This window comes from Crassostrea angulata, chromosome 10 (assembly GCF_025612915.1).
Source record: "Crassostrea angulata isolate pt1a10 chromosome 10, ASM2561291v2, whole genome shotgun sequence".
Taxonomy (NCBI): Eukaryota; Metazoa; Mollusca; class Bivalvia; order Ostreida; family Ostreidae; genus Magallana; species Magallana angulata.
This window is the reverse complement of record NC_069120.1, coordinates 48,540,851-48,560,929: the sequence shown is the minus strand read 5'-3', so window position 1 is coordinate 48,560,929 and position 20,079 is coordinate 48,540,851. Positions and strand designations below refer to the sequence as shown.

Here is a 20,079-nt window from a genome sequence, read left to right as displayed (position 1 = left end):
TGAATGCATTTTTTATGATTTTATCCTCAATTAACTAATTAAAACATAGATGTAGAGTTTATAAGTTGGTGTAAAAATCTAATGATCCAGTGCGGTTTGAAAAGTAGAACGAAATAAAATGAACTGATATTTTGGTTACATAATAAGTTGCACAGCTTGAAAAGCCATTATTCACTTGATAAGACAGTTTAATATTTCTGGATGTTGAATTAGTTGTTCAACCTTTATACTTTGAAAAAAGTTTACTTTTATCGTAATATACATCAAATATCATAGTTTATTACAGCTAGGTCAAACATATAACTGATAACCTAGTTTGTCCCTCCCTCTTTGTGCAAGTCTTTAACATTAGGGAGGAGACGAATAGATTTCGATCCTTCCGATGGCATTCATATGAAAAAAAAGAGCATACAGTCATCACAATAGAAGATTTGTTTCATAACATAAATCTTGTCTATTATACTCTGAACAGAACAGATTCCACCATAATCTCTTTCGTCGATTTTATTCAAAATAACATAAGCATACTCTCCCTTTGGCAAGCTATACTTTATCTTATTCAGTAACGAATTATATTGTTAATATAGCGATGGGGTGAAGCAGAGGTTATGCACATGCATTCTTACTTTTTTTTGGAACCTCTATTCTAAAAAGAAATGCATCTAGTGCGAGGATCTTTTTTTATGACTCTTGTTATTTTATTACCTGTAATTTATTTTTATGAAATTCAAGAATAACATTAGCATCCATTTATCGTAATGGCAATTTTATGCATGGGATAATGTATCGTTTCTTATAAAATGACCATCGCAAATTATCATAAAATAGCATTTTTTCTATTTTTTCCCTCATATTATGTGTTTTGTTCACTCCATAAATCAAAAATAATCTTTATCTTCTATCTTACTTATTTTATTTATACTTTATTCTTAAATATATCATATTTTTGATGAAAATAATTCAAGAACTAAATTTATTGATTTTAGCTCTACTTTTGTATTGATCCTTAAATAGTTTGTATTCAAAATGATCCAAAATATATCAGTATTAATTCAGAGCTTATACATTAAAATGATTAACAATTTTTAATGATTTTAACTGAATATTCATTAAGATCTTAATTTTCACCATATTTAAAGTATAAGTTGGATAGATAAATTGTTAAACAATTTGTTGCTTAACATGTGCATTTTGTTATAAATTTTACTTTAATACATATAATGCTAATACATTTTTACGATACATTATTAGGGTCTTCCGTTGGAAACGGAAGACCCTTTTGTTTTCTGCGGATTCTTTTCCATTATTAAGGTCTTCCGTCTTCAGCGGAAGACTTTATTGTTTTTCAACGGGTTCTCATACTTATATATTATTATTAAGGTCTTCCGTTTCTAACGGAAGACCTTATTGTTATTGCTTGGTTTCTTTTTCCCTTTTATTACATTTTTTACTTACTTTTTTTTGTACAAGCGATTTCTTGAAAATGACTCAACCGATTTTTGTGAAAATTTCAGATGTTGTAGATATTGATTAAAACCACATATATAATTTTTTATTTTCATAATGTCACTTCCGTTCGGGAGATATTGACGTTTTAGCGATTTTTAGAGGGTCGGTTTGTCCTGCTGTCTCCTCCAAAACGAAAAAAGATATTGAATTTAAACTTTTAGGGATTGTAGACGAAAGATTGTAGATTTGTTTAAAGGCATTTAAGGTTGTCTGGCTTCAAAGGCATCGAAGCTCGCCTGGACCCGAAAATCGAGTTTGAAAAAACGACGTGATTTTGAATGGTTTTCGTTCTTTATCTCCTTTCCTGAAAATATTTTAACCTAACACATAGAACAAATGAAATGTATATTTACAAGAGCTTTCGTTTGATATGAAGAAAAAGGGACTGGCCCTTCAATTTAGGGGCCAAAAGTGCTCTAAAGTCTTTCTTCCATAACACTTCACTGAGAAATATTTTGTAATATGTTTAAGAAGCAAGATTGTTCATCTTTCAATTATAAAACTATTCATCATAAAAATTTTATCATGCGTTACGTAATTAGGGATTTTAAGGGGCCAAAAGTCCAAAACTTCGATCAATTATATCTCAAAAAGGACAAATATTTTGAAAAGCAATATAGAATAAAAGTTGCTTAGAATGATGTTTTAAACAACATTCAATCATAAAAGTTTCGTTATCTGGCCCCAATAAGGAATCGGGGTCGGCCCCTAATACGTCCTATCCCAGATAACACAAAAACGGCAACGAATTTCTAAACACTTGTTGAATAAAATATGTTTAATATCAAAAGACCTTTCATATGATGGCAAGAAAAAGGGGCTAGTTCTACAATTTAGGGACCAAAAGGGCTCTTAAGTCTTTCTTCCATAGCACTTTACTGAGAAATATTTTGAAAAGCAATATTGAATAATAAATGATTAAAATGATGCGCTTGTCAATATTCAAGCATCAAAATTTTGTCATATGGCCCCAATAAGGAGATAAGGGGTCAGCCCCTAAAACGTTCTTTACAAAATAGCTCAAAAACGGCAAAGAATTTCTAAACACTTGTTGAACAAGTATGTTTAATATCAAAAGACCTATCTATTTATTTTAAAGGCTCTGAAATCTTTCTTTTATAGCACTTTACCGAAAAATATTTTGATATATGTTTACGAAGCAAGAATGTTCATCTCACATTTATTTAACAATACATTATAATTATTTTACCAAGTGTTCCATAATTAGGGTTTTTTAGGGGTTTTAAGGGGCCAGAAGTCCAAAGCTTTGACAACATATCTCAAACAGAACAGATATTTTAAAAAGCATCATTTTGAAAATCAATATAGAATAAAAATGCTGAGAATGATGTTCCTAACAATATTTACCCATCATTTTTTTTGTTGTCGCCCCGATAAGGAGATAAAGGGTCAAATATCAAAGTCAAGGTCAAAAATCGCACGGAAGACCTCCTCGTTTCTCGCAACGAGATCGTCTCTAGTTACTTTTCTTCTTGGTAGACACCCTTAATTTCTCAATCGATTTTTATGATTTTTACAGGGATGATGTAATTGGTAAATTTCTCTTTGCATCCCAGTTCCTGTCTGAAAATTCACTTCCGCTTCTGAATTTTCTCCCTTTTTCATGTATTTTGGAACATGATATTGTCCACGCTTCTCCTCATAAAATATTATAGTTAGAGACTTGAAATTTATATGCAAGATAGAGTGGTTTTAGTAGATTTGCTAGCTTGTTTAAGATTTGACCAGAAGTCATTATCCGTGAAGCTCGCCTGGACCTGAAAATGTTGAAGTTAATTTTTTTTGACAATTTTTGGGAAATTTGAGATTTGATCAAGAATATCTTTATTCTCATGAATATTTTGTTAACACATGTAGAGTATCAAAAGCTTATCTATACAAGAGCTTTCAACTGACACCAAACAAAAGGGACTGATCCCTCATATTAGGGGCCAAGAGGGGTCTGAGGTCTTTTATCTATATCTCTGTAATAAGAAATATTTTGAAATGCATTATAGAAGCAAAAATGTTTATCTTTCAGTCATTTATCTGTTAATGTTTAAAGTTACCTGATATGTTACATAATAAGGGGTTTTAGGGGCTTGAAGTCCAATTTTTGGATCATTAATATCTTAAGAGGAGAAATATTTTGAAAAGCATTATAGAAGAGAGAATACGCAAAATAACATTAGTAATAATGTTTAACCATCAAAGTTTCGTTTAATTGCCCTTATAAACAGATATATAGGGGTTAAAAAAAATTTCCGGAAATTTTGATTCCGCATTCTTGGTGAAGAAAATAGGGTTATGTTCAAAGACAAATTTTACTCGTACCTAAAATAATTCGAAAATTGTTAAATAATACTTGAATACATTCGGATTTGTATTCGCTAAGTCGTTCTTGAAATCGATAAGGTTTTTGTTATTTCGTACTTAGAATCATTTTGAGTTTGTTAACTCGGACCGAGAATAAACCGATTTTTTTCTTTTTGTTTTATTTACTTATGTTTTTTGGTTTAAGAACTCTGCTTCATACAGGAACTACTAGCTTTTCTTTTGACATTAACGGAATATCTACTCCTTGCTGTGCAACGAGCTTTGGTCTAGTTATTTATGAATTTATTCCTACAAAGTTATGTTGCTTTTATCAAAAATAAAGAGTTATTTTTAGAAATTTTGTATTGGAGTAATAGTAGTTAATAGACTGATTTGTTACACATTATTAAACTTTTTTTTTATAAAGGAAGAAAAGTTAAACAACATGTCTGTGTTCTTAACACAACCATACTACCCCTCAATATTTTTGTAAAACTGAGAATTTCTGTACTTGAAGGCTTATGAGTGTTGCTAAAAAGCATGAAATTATTTTTCATCATTATCATTAGTTAGAGGGATATCTCTTGTTGAAATCAATATGCAATATGTAGGCCCCATATGCTAGGTACATGGGAATCAGAAGTAAAATGCGAAACCTACGGCTAGGACTGTTGTGTTGACTTTACACACTGAAATTGCAAGTTACCGACGGGAGGGTAAATAACATAAATAAGTAGGTGAATGGGCAGTTGTAAACGGTAAGTTTCTGACATGTAATGGTGCAACATGCACACGGTACGGAAGGTCAAATATTTACAGGAAATTGGATGGGGGAGGTCTAAAAAGCAGAAAAATCATGAAAAATTAGCAAAATATGAAAGGGTGACTAGTAATTTTCTTCAGAAATTAGTGATTGATCTTATAAAGAGTGAATTGAAGGATTTTATGCTGAATAGGAACTGAGGAAATTCTAGTTAAAGAGTTCCGAAGACACACATCCCCTGGCTACAATAAAATTCTTTAAAAAACCTGTCCCGTGACACCTCTGTCTGAAAAGTGTGTCAGATATCCCCTTCATACAAACGATTGAAAAAAGACTAAACAATGATATCAACGTGTTAATGAAAAATAATAAAAATAAAAAAAAATAATGATAATTGTATAGAACGTCGATATTTTTTTCTCCCAAAGTCAAATTTTATCGCATGATATCAATTATTATATGTAAAGCGATTGATAGTAAAAATATTTAGTAGATATTTTAAAAATTGATGTGTAGGCCTTGTCGACCAAGTATTTTAAATGTAAACAGAAAGTAGGGAATGTTTTAAAGTAAACGTTTAGTTAGTGTGTGTTAATGACAGTTTGACGATCCACTACTGTGATATCCTTATGTTAATATGCCAGAATCGCTTAATTTTTGTGTTTGCGTGGTAATGGTAGTGCCCGTTCTGTTGTGTTTTTATTGGTTGAATTCACAGCCGGCGAACCAGATTAGTGGTATGTGGATATACGCTTATCATTTTCTGACACTTTTGTACCGTGCAATTATTGATATATACTTTTTACTTGATATTTTGAAGGACAAACATGATCATTTTTTATTGGTTTCGTCATTCAATATATAACTAGTTAAACTGTAAGTATAACATCATTATTAGACTAAAAGGCTATATCTTCCTATTGACAAATACCATTATGCTTTAAATAATCAGAGAACTTTTGAAAATATGACTGTTTGTAAATACGCCTGTTTAAAAGAAGGTCGTGTTATTCTGCAATACATCTGGCTGTTAATATGAACCGAAGACAGACAAAAACGTCAAAAGGCTTAACATTTTTTTACGAAAATATCTCAAAAGGACATTGAATTAATGTTCTGAATATAAATTGAAAGTGAAAACTTATATAAAGACCCCTTAAACAAACAGTATGGTAAATTTGACCCGGCCTCGTTAAAATCAGTATGCATAGTTATTTTATGCAAAAGATAATAAAACTAATATTAATATGAGCATCAAATCCGAAAGTTTGGATATAGTCGGTCCTTTTGCACAACATGATATGCAAATCGAATACTGCGTGTTAGGCTAGCTTGCTTATTCAACAACATTCTAATGAATACAAGTATTATGATATATATGTATATTTTTTAGAAATACGTGCTTTACTTTCTGAATTACAAGATAAAATTGAAAAGACTGACATCAAATACAATGAATTATTTCACCACATGACCAAAGTTGGAAATAACCAACAGCAAGGTAAGGATAAAGGGACCAACAGAAAATATTGTACATTGAATGATATAAATTGCGATCGATAAATAAAACCTCATTTGAAGTTTCGCGGATTCAAAATATTCAAAATATTTATCATTTTTTGTGAAAATAACACCACAGATCAATTCATGCAGTTGATTTGACAACTCATAATAATATATTATTTTTACCAATCAAAGATCGATCTAGAGTGAATAAATGAACTAAACAAATTTATAGTTGAAAAAATGGAGCTCATGATCAAACATAAGAGAATATGACCACTTTTAGAAAGACCCTCTACTTTATCTGGCGTAAAAGATAAAGATCATGATGAACGCACGGAAATAAAATTTGATGAGAACAAAACAAATAAAAACAGTTACAACTTAGACAAGGAAGGAGGAAAACTTTTGAAAATACGTCGACTGTTTGTAAATATGCCGTTTTAAAAGAAGGTCGTGTTATTGTGCAATACATCTTGCTGTTAATATGAACCGAAGACAGACAAAAACGTCAAAAGGCTTAACATTTTTTTACGAAAATATCTCAAAAGGACATTGAATTAATGTTCTGAATATAAATTGAAAGTGAAAACTTATATAAAGACCCCTTAAACAAACAGTATGGTAAATTTGACCCGGCCTCGTTAAAATCAGTACGCATAGTTATTTTATGCAAAAGATTATAAAACTTATATTAATATGAGCATCAAATGCGAAAGTTTGGATATAGTCGGTCCTTTTGCACAACATGATATGCAAATCGAATACTGCGTGTTAGGCTAGCTTGCTTATTCAACAACATTCTAATGAATACAAGTTTTATGATATATATATGTATATTTTTTAGAAATACGTGCTTTACTTTCTGAGTTACAAGATAAAATTGAAAAGACTGACATCAAATACAATGAATTATTTCACCACATGAACAAAGTTAGAGAAAACCAACTGCAAGGTAGGCATAAAGGGACCAACAGAAAACATTGTAGATTGAATGATATCATAAATTGCGATCAATAAATAAAACCTCATTTCAAGTTTCGCGGATTTTTATTCAAAATATTTATAATTTTTTGTGAAAATAACACCACAGATCAATTCATGCAGTTGATTTGACAACTCATAATAATATATTATTTTTACCAATCAAAGATCGATCTAGAGTGAATAAATGAACTAAACAAATTTATAGTTGAAAAAATGGAGCTCATGATCAAACATAAGAGAATATGACCACTTTTAGAAAGACCCTCTACTTTATCTGGCGTAAAAGATAAAGATCATGATGAACGCACGGAAATAAAATTTGATGACAACAAAACAAATAAAAACAGTTACAACTCAGACAAGGAAGGAGGAAATGATGAGCAAAGTAAGGAAATATATATGTTATATTATTCCGATTCTATCATTTATTTGGAGAGAATGAGTACATGTAGTTAAATTAAAATGAAACTCTTTATGAAATCCTCATCTGAAAATATTTATATTTTCAGAGACGAACGTTTCTCAAGATGGCGTAAAAGATGAAGAAGAAAAGGTGGACATGGAGTTTAATAAATGCAATACAAATACCCAACAATGTAACTGTCTAGACAAGAAAGAAGAAACTGATAATGAAAGTAAGCAAACAAATGAATCAAAATTATCTTTATGTAATATTGTTGATCTGGCTAGGATTAATAGAAAAACATAAAACATGGTTGTGTGTATATACTGCCATTTATTTTTGCTAATAAGAAAAATTAGGCAATAAGGGGAGGTCTTCAAACAGTCATAATATCAATTACCAGACATTGAATGTAAGTTATAACAGGTGAGCAAATAACCTCCCCCATATTAAACAGATGTATACAATATCAACATGTACCAAATATACATACAACATACATGTATTTCAACTTCTAAAATTGGACGGAAGACCTCCTCGTTGCTCGTAACGAGATCGTGTCTAGTTATTATTCTTCCTCTGACTGTTTTGGTGGCTTATATCTCATAAACTATCCAACCAATTTCCACGAAATTTTTCAGAACTTGTTAAGTATCGTAAATACTCGAGGTTATTAAACTTTGACATTATGACGTCACTTCCGGTCTTTGATATTGACGATTTTGTTAATTTTTATGGGTCATTTTGTCTACGCATCTCCTCCGAAACTAATCACAATAGAAGCTTGAAATTTACAGGGATTGTAGATGAATGTCCGTAGATGTAACTTCATTGCCTTCAATTATGAAAATTGCGCAAGGCTTCGGAGCTCGCCTGAACCTGAAAGTCCTTTTATAATAACTCTTTATCGAAAAATAAGTTGTTGATAATTTAAGAAGCAAAAATATTCATTGTACAGCTGTTTATCTATACAGTACCATATCTAAGTCATATGTTACGTAATAAGGGGTTTCAAGGGGCCAGAAATCCAAAATTTTAATCATTAATATCTAGGAAAGGAGAAATATTTCGAAAAGCAATGTAGAACAAAAGTTGCTCAGAATAATGTTTTTAACAATATGATACCTTAATTTTTTTTGTTGGTGGCCCCGGTAAGGAGTTGAAGGGTCGGCCTCCAAAACATAGTTGTTCGGACATCTCTAGAACGGCTAACAATTCGTGAACACTTGTTGAACAAAATATGTATATATTTGCATGACCTTTGATTTGATATTAAGAAAAAGGGGCTGACCCCTCAAATTAGGGGCCAGTGGGGCTACAAGGTCTTTTCAATAATAATTGTTTTGAGCGATAATTTGTTATAAATCATAGCAGCAAAACTAAGAGCTTATTAAGCTTGATTTAAAACTGAAATCGGTTTTAAAATCGGACGATGCATAACAGATATATAGGGGTTAAAAATTTGATTTTCCGGAAATTTTGATTCCCCATTCTTGGTTAAGAAAATAGTGAAATTTTACTCGTACCTAAAATAATTCGAAAATTGTTAAATAATACTTGAATACATTCGGATTTGTATTCGCTAAGTCGTTCTTGAAATCGATAAGGTTTTTGTTAATTCGTACTTAGAATCATTTTGAGTTTGTTAACTCGGACCGAGAATATACCGATTTTTTCTTTTTGTTTTAGTTAGTTATGTTTTTTGGTTTAAGAACTCTGCTTCTTACAGGAACTTCTAGCTTTTCTTTTGACATTAACGGAAGATCTACTCCTTGCTGTGCAACAAGCTTTGCTCTAGTTATTCATGAATTTATTCCTACAAAGTAATGTTGCTTCTATCAAAAATAAAGAGTTATTTTTAGAAATTTTGTATCGGAGTAATAGTAGTTAATAGACTGATTTGTTACACATTATTAAACTTTTTTTATAAAGGAAGAAAAGTTAAACAACATGTCTGTGTTCTTAACACAACCATACAAAACGTTTCATACAGCAACTTGATGTAATGTTCCTTAACTATATCAGCCATCAGTAGGACGTGCAAACTCTACCACAACTCTGGCTCTTGTAGCAAGTGACCGGTTCGGATAGAGTACCCCTCAATATTTTTGTAAAACTGAGAATTTCATTCCTTGAAGGCCTATGAGTGTTGCTAAAAAACATGAAATGATTTTAATTGATTATCATTAGTTAGAGGGATGTCTCTTGTTGAAATTAATATGCAATATGTAGGCCCCATACGCTAGGTACATGGGAATCAGAAGTATAATGCGAAACCTACGGCTAGGACTGTTGCGTTGACTTTACACACTGAAATTGCAAGTTACCGACGGGAGGGTAAATAACATAAATAAGTAGGTGAATGGGCAGATGTAAACGGTAAGTTTCTGACATGTGATGGTGCAACATGCACACGGTACGGAAGGTCAAATCTTTGCAGGAAATTGGATGGGGGAGGTCTAAAAAGCAGAAAAATCATGAAAAATTAGCAAAATATGAAAGGGTGAAAATCTCATAAAAACCAGCATGGAGAAACTTTTAGAGGTTTTGACCAGTAATTTTCTTCAGAAATTAGTGATTGACCTTATAAAGAGTGAATTGAAGGTATTTATGCTGAATAGGAACTGAGGAAATTCTAGTTACAGAGTTCGGAAGACATGCATCCCCTGGCTACAATAACATGTCTAAAAAAAACCTGTCCCGTGACACCTCTGTCTGAAAAGTGTGTCAGATATCCCCTTCATACAAACGATTGAAAATAGACTAAACAATGATATCAACGTGTTAATCAACAATAAAAAAAAAAATAATGATAATTATATAGAACGTCGATATTTTTTTCTCCCAAAGTCAAATTTTATCGCATGATATCAATTATTATATGTAAAGCGATTGATAGTAAAATATTAAGTAGATATTTAAATTGATGTGTAGGCCTTGTCGACCAAGTATTTTAAATGTAAACAGAAAGTAGGGAATGTTTCCGAGTAAACGTTTAGTTAGTATGTTGATGACAGTTTGACGATCCACTACGGTTCACCTAAAGTGATATCCTTATGTTAATTATGCTTTAAATAATCAGAGAACTTTTGAAAATACGACTGTTTGTAAATATGCTGTTTTAAAAGAAGGTCGTGTTATTGTGCAATACATCTTTCTGTTAATATAAACCAAAGACAGACAAAAACTTCAAAAGGCTTAACATTTTTAACAATGTTCTGAATATAAATTGAAAATGACAACTTATATAAAGACCCCTTCAACAAACAGTATGGTAAATTTGACCCGGCCTCGTTAAAATCAGTATGCATAGTTATTTTATGCAAAAGATTATAAAACTAATATTAATATGAGCATCAAATGCTAAAGTTCGGATATAGTCGGTCCTTTTGCACAACAAGATATGCAAATCGAATACTGCGTGTTAGGCTAGCTTGCTTATTCAACAACATTCTAATGAATACAAGTATTATGATATATATGTGTATATCTTTTAGAAATACTTGCTTTACTTTCTGAGTTACAAGATAAAGTTAAAAAGACTAACATCAAATACAATGAATTATTTCACCAAATGATCAAAGGTGAAGAAAACGAACAGCAAGGTAGGCATAAGCGGACCAACAGAAAATGTTGTAGATTGAATAATATTTTAAATTGCGATCGATAAATAAAACCTCATTTCAAGTTTCGCGGATTTTTATTCAAAATATTTATAATTTTTTGTGAAAATAACACCACAGATCAATTCACGCAGTTGATTTGACAACTCATAATAATATATTATTTTTACCAATCAAAGATCGATCTAGAGTGAATAAATGAACTAAAACAATTTATAGTGTAACAAATGGAGCTCATGATCAAACATAATAAGAGAATATGACCATTTTTAGAAAGATCCTCTACTTTATCTGGCGTAAAAGATAAAGATCATGATGAACGCACGGAAATAAAATTTGATGACAACAAAACAAATAAAAACAGTTACAACTTAGACAAGGAAGGAGGAAATGATGAGCTAAGTAAGGAAATATATTTGTTATATTATACCGATTTTATCCTTTATTTGGAGAGAATGAGTACATGTAGTTAAATTAAAATGAAGCTCATTATGAAATCCTCATCTGAAAATATTTATATTTTCAGAGTCGAACGTTTCTCGAGATGGCGTAAAAGATGAAGAAGAAAAGGTGGGCATGGAGTTTAACAAATGCAATACAAATACCCAACAATGTAACTGTCTAGACAAGAAAGAAGAAACTGATAATGAAAGTAAGCAAACAAATGAATCAAAATTATCTTTATGTAATATTGTTGATCTCTGCTCGCTAGGATTGATAGAAAAACATAAAACATGGTTGTGTGTATATACTGCCATTTATTTTTGCTAATAAGAAACATTAGGCAATAAGGGGGGTCTTCAAACAGTCATAATATCAATTACCAGACATTTTAAGTTATAAAAGGTGAGCAAATGACCTCCCCCTATTAAACAAAGATGTATACAATATCAACATGTACCAAATATACATACAACATACATGTATTTCAACTTCTAAAATGGACGGAAGACCTCCTCGTTGCTTGCAACGAGATCGTGTCTAGTTTTCATTCTTCCTCTGACTGTTTTGGTGGCTTATATCTCATAAACTATCCAACCAATTTCCACGAAATTTTCAGAACTTGTTAAGTATTGTAAATACTCGAGGTTATTAAACTTTGAGCTTGACGTCACTTCCAGTCTTTGATATTGACGATTTTGTTAATTTTTATGGGTCATTTTGTCTACGCATCTCCTCCGAAACTAATCACAATAGAAGCTTGAAATTTACAGGGATTGTAGATGAATGTCCGTAGATGTAACTTCATTGCCTTCAATTATGAAAATTGCGCAAGGCTTCGGAGCTCGCCTGAACCTGAAAGTCCTTTTATAATAACTCTTTATCGAAAAATAAGTTGTTGATAATTTTAGAAGCAAAAATATTCATTGTACAGCTGTTAATCTATACAGTACCATATCTAAGTCATATGTTACGTAATAAGTGGTTTCAAGGGGCCAGAAATCCAAAACTTTAATCATTAATATCTAGGAAAGGAGAAATATTTTGAAAAGCATTGTAGAACAAAAGTTGTACAGAATAATGTTTTTAACAATATGATACCTTAAAATTTTTTGTTGGTGGCCCCGGTAAGGAGTTGAAGTCGGCCTCCAAAACATAGTTGTTCGGACATCTCTAGAACGGCTAACAATTCGTGAACACTTGTTGAACACAATATGTATATATTTGCATGACCTTTGATTTGATATTAAGAAAAAGGGGCTGACCCCTCAAATTAGGGGCCAGTGGGGCTACAAATCTTTTTAATAATAATTTTCTTGAGCGATAATTTGTTATAAATCATAGCAGCAAAACTAAGAGCTTATTATGCTTAATTTAAAACTGAAATCGGTTTTAAAATCGGACAATGCATAACAGATATATAGGGGTAAAAAAATGTACTTTTCCGGATATTTTGATTCCCCATTCTTGGTTAAGAAAATAGTGAAATTTTACTCTTACCTAAAATAATTCGAAAATTGTTAAATAATACTTGAATACATTCGGATTTGTATTCGCTAAGTCGTTCTTGAAATCGATAAGGTTTTTGTTAATTCGTACTTAGAATCATTTTGAGTTTGTTAACTCGGACCGAGAATAAACCGATTTTTTTTCTTAGTTAGTTATGTTTTTTGGTTTAAGAACTCTGCTTCTTACAGGAACTTCTAGCTTTTCTTTTGACATTAACGGAAGAACTACTCCTTGTTGTGCAACGAGCTTTGTTCTAGTTATTCATGAATTTATTCCTATAAAGTAATGTTGCTTCTATCAAAAATAGTTATTTTTAGAAATTTTGTATCGGAGTAATAGTAGTTAATAGACTGATTTGTTACACATTATTAAACTTTTTTTTATAAAGGAAGAAAAGTTAAACAACATGTCTGTGTTCTTAACACAACCATACAAAACGTTTGATACAGCAACTTGATGTAATGTTCTTTAACTATATCAGCCATCAGTAGGACGTGCAAACTCTACCACAACTCTGACTCTGGTAGCAAGTGACCGTTTCGGATAAAGTACCCTCAATATTTTTGTAAAACTGAGAATTTCTGTACTTAAAGACTTATGAGTGTTACTAAAAAACATGAAATGATTTTTAATAATTATCATTAGTTAGAGGGATGTCTCTATGTAGGCCCCATATGTTAGGTACATGGGAATTAGAAGTAAAATGCGAAACCTGCGGCTAGGACTGTTGTGTTGACTTTACAAACTGAAATGGCAAGTTACCGACGGGAGGGTAAATAACATTAATAAGTAGGTGAATGGGCAATTGTAAACGGTAAGTTTCTGACATGTGATGGTGCAACATGCACACGGTACGGAAGGTCAAATCTTTGCAGGAAACTGGATGGGGGAGGTCTAAAAAGCAGAAAAATCATGAAAAATTAAATATGAAAGGGTGAACATCTCATAAAAACCAGCATCAAGAAGTTTTTAGAGGTTTTGACTAGTAATTTTCTTCAGTAATTAGTGATTGACCTTATAAAGAGTGAATTGAAGGTATTTATGCTGAATAGGAACTGAGGAAGTTCTTGTTACAGAGTTCCGAAGACACACATCCCCTGGCTACAATAAAATTTAAAAAAAACCTGTCCCGTGACACCTCTGTCTGAAAAGTCAGATATCCCCTTCATACAAACGATTGAAAATAGACTAAACAATGATATCAACGTGTTAATGAAAAATAATAAAAATAAAAAAAAATAATGATAATTATATAGAACGTCTATATTTTTTTCTCCCAAAGTCAAATTTTATCGCATGATATCAATTATTATATGAAAAGCGATTGATAGTAAAAATATTTAGTAGATATTTAAAAAATTGATGTGTAGGCCTTGTCAACCAAGTATTTTAAATGTAAACAGAAAGTAGGGAATGTTTCTGAGTAAACGTTTAGTTAGTATGACAGTTTGACGATCCACTACTGTTCACCTAAAGTGATATCCTTATGTTAACATGCCAGAGTCGCTTTATTTTTGTGTTTGCATGGTAATGGTAGTGCCCGTTCTGTTGTGTCTTTATTTGTTGAATTCACAGTCGGCGAACCAGATTAGTGGTATGTGGATATACGCTTATCAGTTTCTGACAATTTTGTACCGTGCAAGTATTGATATATACTTTTTACTTGATATTTTGAAGGACAAACATCATCATTTTCTATTGGTTTCGTCATTCAATATATAACTAGTTAAACTGTAAGTATAACATCATTATTAGACTAAAAGGTTATATCTTCCTATTGACAAATACCATTATGCTTTAAATAATCAGAGAACTTTTGAAAATACGACTGTTTGTAAATATGCCGTTTTAAAAGAAGGTCGTGTTATTGTGCAATACATCTTGCTGTTAATATGAACCGAAGACAGACAAAAACTTCAAAAGGCTTAACATTTTTGTACGAAAATATCTCAAAAGGACATTGAAAGTGAAAACTTATATAAGACCCCTTAAACAAACAGTATGGTAAATTTGACCCTGCCTCGTTAAATCAGTATGCATAGTTATTTTATGCAAAAGATTATAAAACTAATATTAATAGGAGCATCAAATGCTAAAGTTCGGATATAGTCGCTCCTTTTGCACAACATGATATGCAGACAAATCGAATACCGCGTGTTAGGCTAGCTTGCTTTTTTAACAACATCCTAATGAATACAAGTATTGTGATATACATTTTTTTTTTTAGAAATACGTTCTTTGCTTTCTGAGGTACAAGAAAAAATTGAAAAGACTGACATCAAATATAATCAATTATTTCACCAAATGAACAAAGTTGGAGGAAACGAACAGCAAGGTAGGCATAAGCTGACCAGCAGAAAATGTTGTAAATATATTGAATGATATCTTATAGCGATAAATAATTTAAACCTTATTTCAAATGGCACGAATTATAATTTAAAATATTTATAATTTTTATTGAACATAAAAGCACACATTTATTTACGCAGTTGGTTTGACATCTCATAACAATATATTATTTTTTACCGATCAAAGATCGATCTAGAGTGAATAAATGAAATTAAAAAGAAATTGATAGTTGAAAAAAATGGAGTTCATGATTCAAACAAAATAAGAGAATATGACCAATTTTAGAAAGACCTTCTACTCTACCTGGCGTAAAAGATCAAGATCACGATAAACGCACGGAAATTAAAATCGATGACTACAAAACCAATAAAAAACAAAGTTACAACTTAGACCAGGAGGGAGGAAATGATGAGCAAAGTAAGGAAATATGTATGTAATAATATACCGACTTAATCATTTATTTGGAGAGAATAAATAATTAAATTAAATTGAAGCTTATAATTAAATCTTCTTCTGGAAATTATTACATTTTTAGAGACACACGTTTCTCGGTGTGGCGTAAAAGATGAAGAAAAAAAGGTCGACATGGAGTTCAATAAACCCAGTAAAAATACCGAACAATGTCACTGTTTAGACAAGGAAAGAGAAGCTAGTAAGTATGCAAACAAATGAGTCAAAATTATCTTTATCATATTACACTGATCTAATTATTTATTTTAAAGAGGTTGAGTCTAATTATATCTACTCTAGATTTTTAGATCGATGTCTTGCATGGTCTTCCCTTTTCTTTCCCTAGATCGGGAAGTGTTATCTCAAAAGTTATTTAAATTCACTTTTAGATTCTATAGGAATTTGTTGGAAACGCGCATCAATTTTAAGCGATGTTATATTTCTCTTACATTTCTGCCGTTAGCAGTTTTTCCAACAAACACAAGGAAACTATTGTAAAAAGTCGTTAGGTGGTAAAATTAAAACCAAACAGTCGACCTTTTGGCAAAGCTGAGGGATTGTATCGAAGCTAAGTCTTTAAATTCATCATCTCTTTTAAATTTGCATTCCTTTACATATCGCATTTGGCTCTGTTAGGAGTTTTGAGTTGTCACATGATCACTAAATTGTTAAATGACTTGAATTGATTTATCTTGAATGCTTATGTATGCCTAGTTGAGTTCGGAAAAACATTTATCTTCTTGAGCTTGACCTCATTACATAGAACTTCACAACTTCACTCATAAATAACACCCTTAATGGTATGTTTGGTAACAAACCATCTGTGATATAAATTGGTCTAAATAATTTATTTTTCAAAGATAAAAACATAAAAACTTTTTATAGGTGTCTGCTCTGTCAATATCATTGTTGACAGCCGTCTTTAAATCAGTAAAAGGAGTTATATATATATATATATATATATATATATATATATATATATATATATATATATATATATATATATATATATATATATATATATATATATTTGAATTGCTTACAATGCTAAAAAACAATGAGGAAATCAGCACTATTTTGGATTAAAATCAATAATGTCTCAAGATCATAATTTTTTCCAAAACATTACACATAACACAATGCCATATTAATGAAAACACAAAGTGAAAGAATATTATACAAAGCTGCACAGATATAAAGAACTGCATAAAGTCAACCTTTCTTGACTTGTACTTTGCTTCATCAACTGGTGAGTAATGGCGCAAATATAATGAAAAAAAACCCAACATCATTCATTTTGTATTTATTAAGGATGAATGACAATTGCATATACAATTGTGAAACTTTTTGAAATTTTATTTCTTAGATAATATATTGATATATTTGAATAAATTTGTTTCTTAAGTTTAACATCATTTTTAATTCTATTAATCAGAGGTCGAAGACAAGACCGTCACATGGTGGTCCTGGATAAAGAACTTAATTATTCACTTTTATGGTTTGTTGACGGTGTTAAATAATCTAGGCATTGGAGTGGTTTTCCTAGCTGTAAGTAAAGTACAAAAGTGTGCATTATACCATATTTGAAAGAGTTATGTTTGAGGTCAAAAAGATCTTTAATTTTGTCTCTATATATAGTACCATTAGGATAGAACGGGTTGGATAGAGGGTATTCAAAAAATCACAGCAAGTTAAGTATGGCTTAATTTTCTAGTGAACAAATCGATAATAAGAAATAGGACCAAGAGAAAACACAACTATTTCATAATGCATTTAAGGTACAGAATAAATATAAAAAACTGAATTTGATTAAAATTCAAAAACGAACACGTCACATATCATATGTATGGTTTGTGAACATTTCTTAATAGTAATCTTAATAACAAGCTTTTATTGACATCGTAAGAGGAAGAACTTGACCTTTATTAAAGCAATTGCAATATCTTGCAAACATGGAGTCTTTAGGTAAAGTTTGGAAAGTATTGAACAATGAGAAAGAGGTGAGAAAATCTTTGAACTTCGAGCTTGGTTTTACTGTACGCATACGTTAGTATTTTTTTTTTTACAAAACGTCTTCTGGTGAAATCTCTACAATCAAGACAAAGGCAAGGGGAGATAATATATGGTCTGGCATATTATTTTTAGAGTTCTAATAACACTTTTGCCATTACCTAGAAGCTTTGATGAAGACTACCGCGCACCCTATAAATTTAGACAAAGACTTTGTTTGATTAATTCGGTGGCATTATTTCATTTTGCCTGGCATGTTAAGAAATATGGAGTCCAAACAAAAATTTTACACCTAGATCCGATCTAACATCCTTTGATCTAAAAAAAAAGCTACAAGATCACCACACATCACAAAATATCTGTGTGTTAAGAATGATCTAGAATAGGTTAAAAATGTGATGTGAGCAAGTGATGTTAGACACGATGACGGATAAACTATTATTTAAGGGGGGCAAGGGAGTAAAATCATGATAACTTTCATTATTATATTATGATTAAATAATTGAGTACATGTATTGTATTCAGCCGAAAAACAGCCATAAGTCTCCTGATATGTGTCTTGTTTGTTTTGCAGGCAATAGTCGGAGGTGTGAAAAAGTAGAACTAAAAAGAAGTAGTTGGGCATAATTAAGAAAAAGAATCACCAAGACAAGAGTTCGACTTATTGAAGACTTCCACTGGTATAATTCGCGTTGCAATACAACTAAATGTTACATATTTGAAAAAATCATTGTAGAATGTTTTGCAACAAGTCGATGGTTGTCAGTTTCAATAAATCAAATAATGATAACGCGCATTAATGCTTCTGTATTGGAACTGGCTGTAACTTTGGAAGGCCGTTTTGTTTTCCCAGTAAAGGTCAAACTGGCGGTTGTTGTTTTCAGCACGCTCACCCTTAAGTTGATTTCTCTCATGGTATTTATTATTTCTTTTTATCAATTAAAAATAAATTTTAAACGAAGAGCAGACGTTTTTTCTGACATTTTGATATTCCGATCACTGTTTACTTTTACCTTGATCTAACAAAACTCGATAAATAAACACTCGCAAATTTAATATATCGTATCATATTTTCACAAGCATGGGTATCTGTTAACTTTTCTTTGTCTTTTGGCGAGTATGATACACTTATATTTGATTTATTAACACTTTACAATCTTTAGTAGTAAGAAAACCAAATACGTAATTCTTTTTTATTTTATCAAAAATACCTGCTCTACATACAGGATTATTTAAAAACAAGTCTCATTCAAATTAATTGAAAATTTAAGTTAAAGTTTTTTTTTTTTAATTTTTCTAAAAGAATCATATGCATGATGCTTTTCTTAATGTTAAAAAGATAAACAGAAAGAAATCGTAAAATGGGATAACAAAACTATATTATAGTATGCTACACGTTGTTCTGAGAATTAAAGCAGAAGCAAGAAGACCTCTCAAACGCGGAAACTGAACGACCAATCTCTCAAAACTACTTTAATGTATATATTAGCAAGCAGTAACAATATATTCTATATCATTGATTATACGATATAATATTTTGTAGAGAAACCTAATTTCTGAAAATCAAATAAATGTCTCTTTGTCTATCTGCTAATTTTGTAGACCGCTGTTAAGTTATGTTTACACAGATTTGATTTTATCGTCGTAGAATTTAGAGGCTAATTTCGTTTAGTAAATTGCAAAAAACGGGTGCTTTTTTTTTAATTGTGTTAAAAGAGCTATGATGATAATGTAAAGGTCATCACTCTTTCTGTTATCGGGGTATTTGTTCTACAGTCTCGGTTGTTAACACTGTCAATGAAAATGTATATACAGCTATGCTTGTATTTAAAAAGTATACTATCTATATACTGTGGTTTCATCAATATTCGTTGAATACCAATTTTCGTGGATTTACGTATCCTTGAAACTGTGATTTTCACTTTATCCACGAAAATTTATACCCTTGAATATTAATGAAACCACAGAATAATCAATTACAACCCCATATAACATACGACTACTAATCAAAATTATGTTCAAAACTATAAGCATTTGAATAATGTGCTTTTAAAATACAAAGTAGGAGATACAGGCACATGGTGTTGATTGAAAAAAAAGTGATGTCTGTAATCAAAAAGAGTTATGTCTGTAATCAAAAAGGGACCGCAATCTTATCAATTACCTTCGTTTTACTTTATACAAAGGTTTAATATCATACCAATTGCACATATTAC

The 20,079-nt window shown here is 31.0% G+C and overlaps 1 protein-coding gene across 5 annotated transcripts; it reads left to right on the top strand.

Moving 5' to 3' along the window:
* The first annotated feature begins 5,168 nt into the window (after nucleotides 1-5,168).
* LOC128164463 (probable E3 ubiquitin-protein ligase bre1) lies at nucleotides 5,169-19,418 on the top strand. Of its 5 annotated transcripts, XM_052828291.1 has the most exons (13): nucleotides 5,171-5,325; nucleotides 5,982-6,089; nucleotides 6,939-7,046; nucleotides 7,335-7,463; nucleotides 7,588-7,713; nucleotides 10,979-11,086; nucleotides 11,378-11,506; nucleotides 11,631-11,756; nucleotides 15,282-15,389; nucleotides 15,689-15,820; nucleotides 15,939-16,055; nucleotides 17,289-17,401; nucleotides 18,438-19,418. In XM_052828291.1, the coding sequence occupies exons 1-13, from the start codon at nucleotides 5,226-5,228 to the stop codon at nucleotides 18,462-18,464; spliced, it is 1,431 nt and encodes a 476-aa protein (XP_052684251.1). In that variant the 5' UTR covers nucleotides 5,171-5,225; the 3' UTR covers nucleotides 18,465-19,418. The 5 variants fall into 5 exon arrangements, with proteins under 5 accessions (XP_052684252.1, XP_052684250.1, XP_052684253.1 ...); XM_052828292.1 differs by lacking the exon at nucleotides 18,438-19,418 and having other exon boundaries at nucleotides 5,169-5,325; nucleotides 11,066-11,086; nucleotides 17,289-18,429; XM_052828290.1 differs by lacking the exon at nucleotides 18,438-19,418 and having other exon boundaries at nucleotides 5,169-5,325; nucleotides 17,289-18,429.
* Nucleotides 19,419-20,079: the final 661 nt, after the last annotated feature.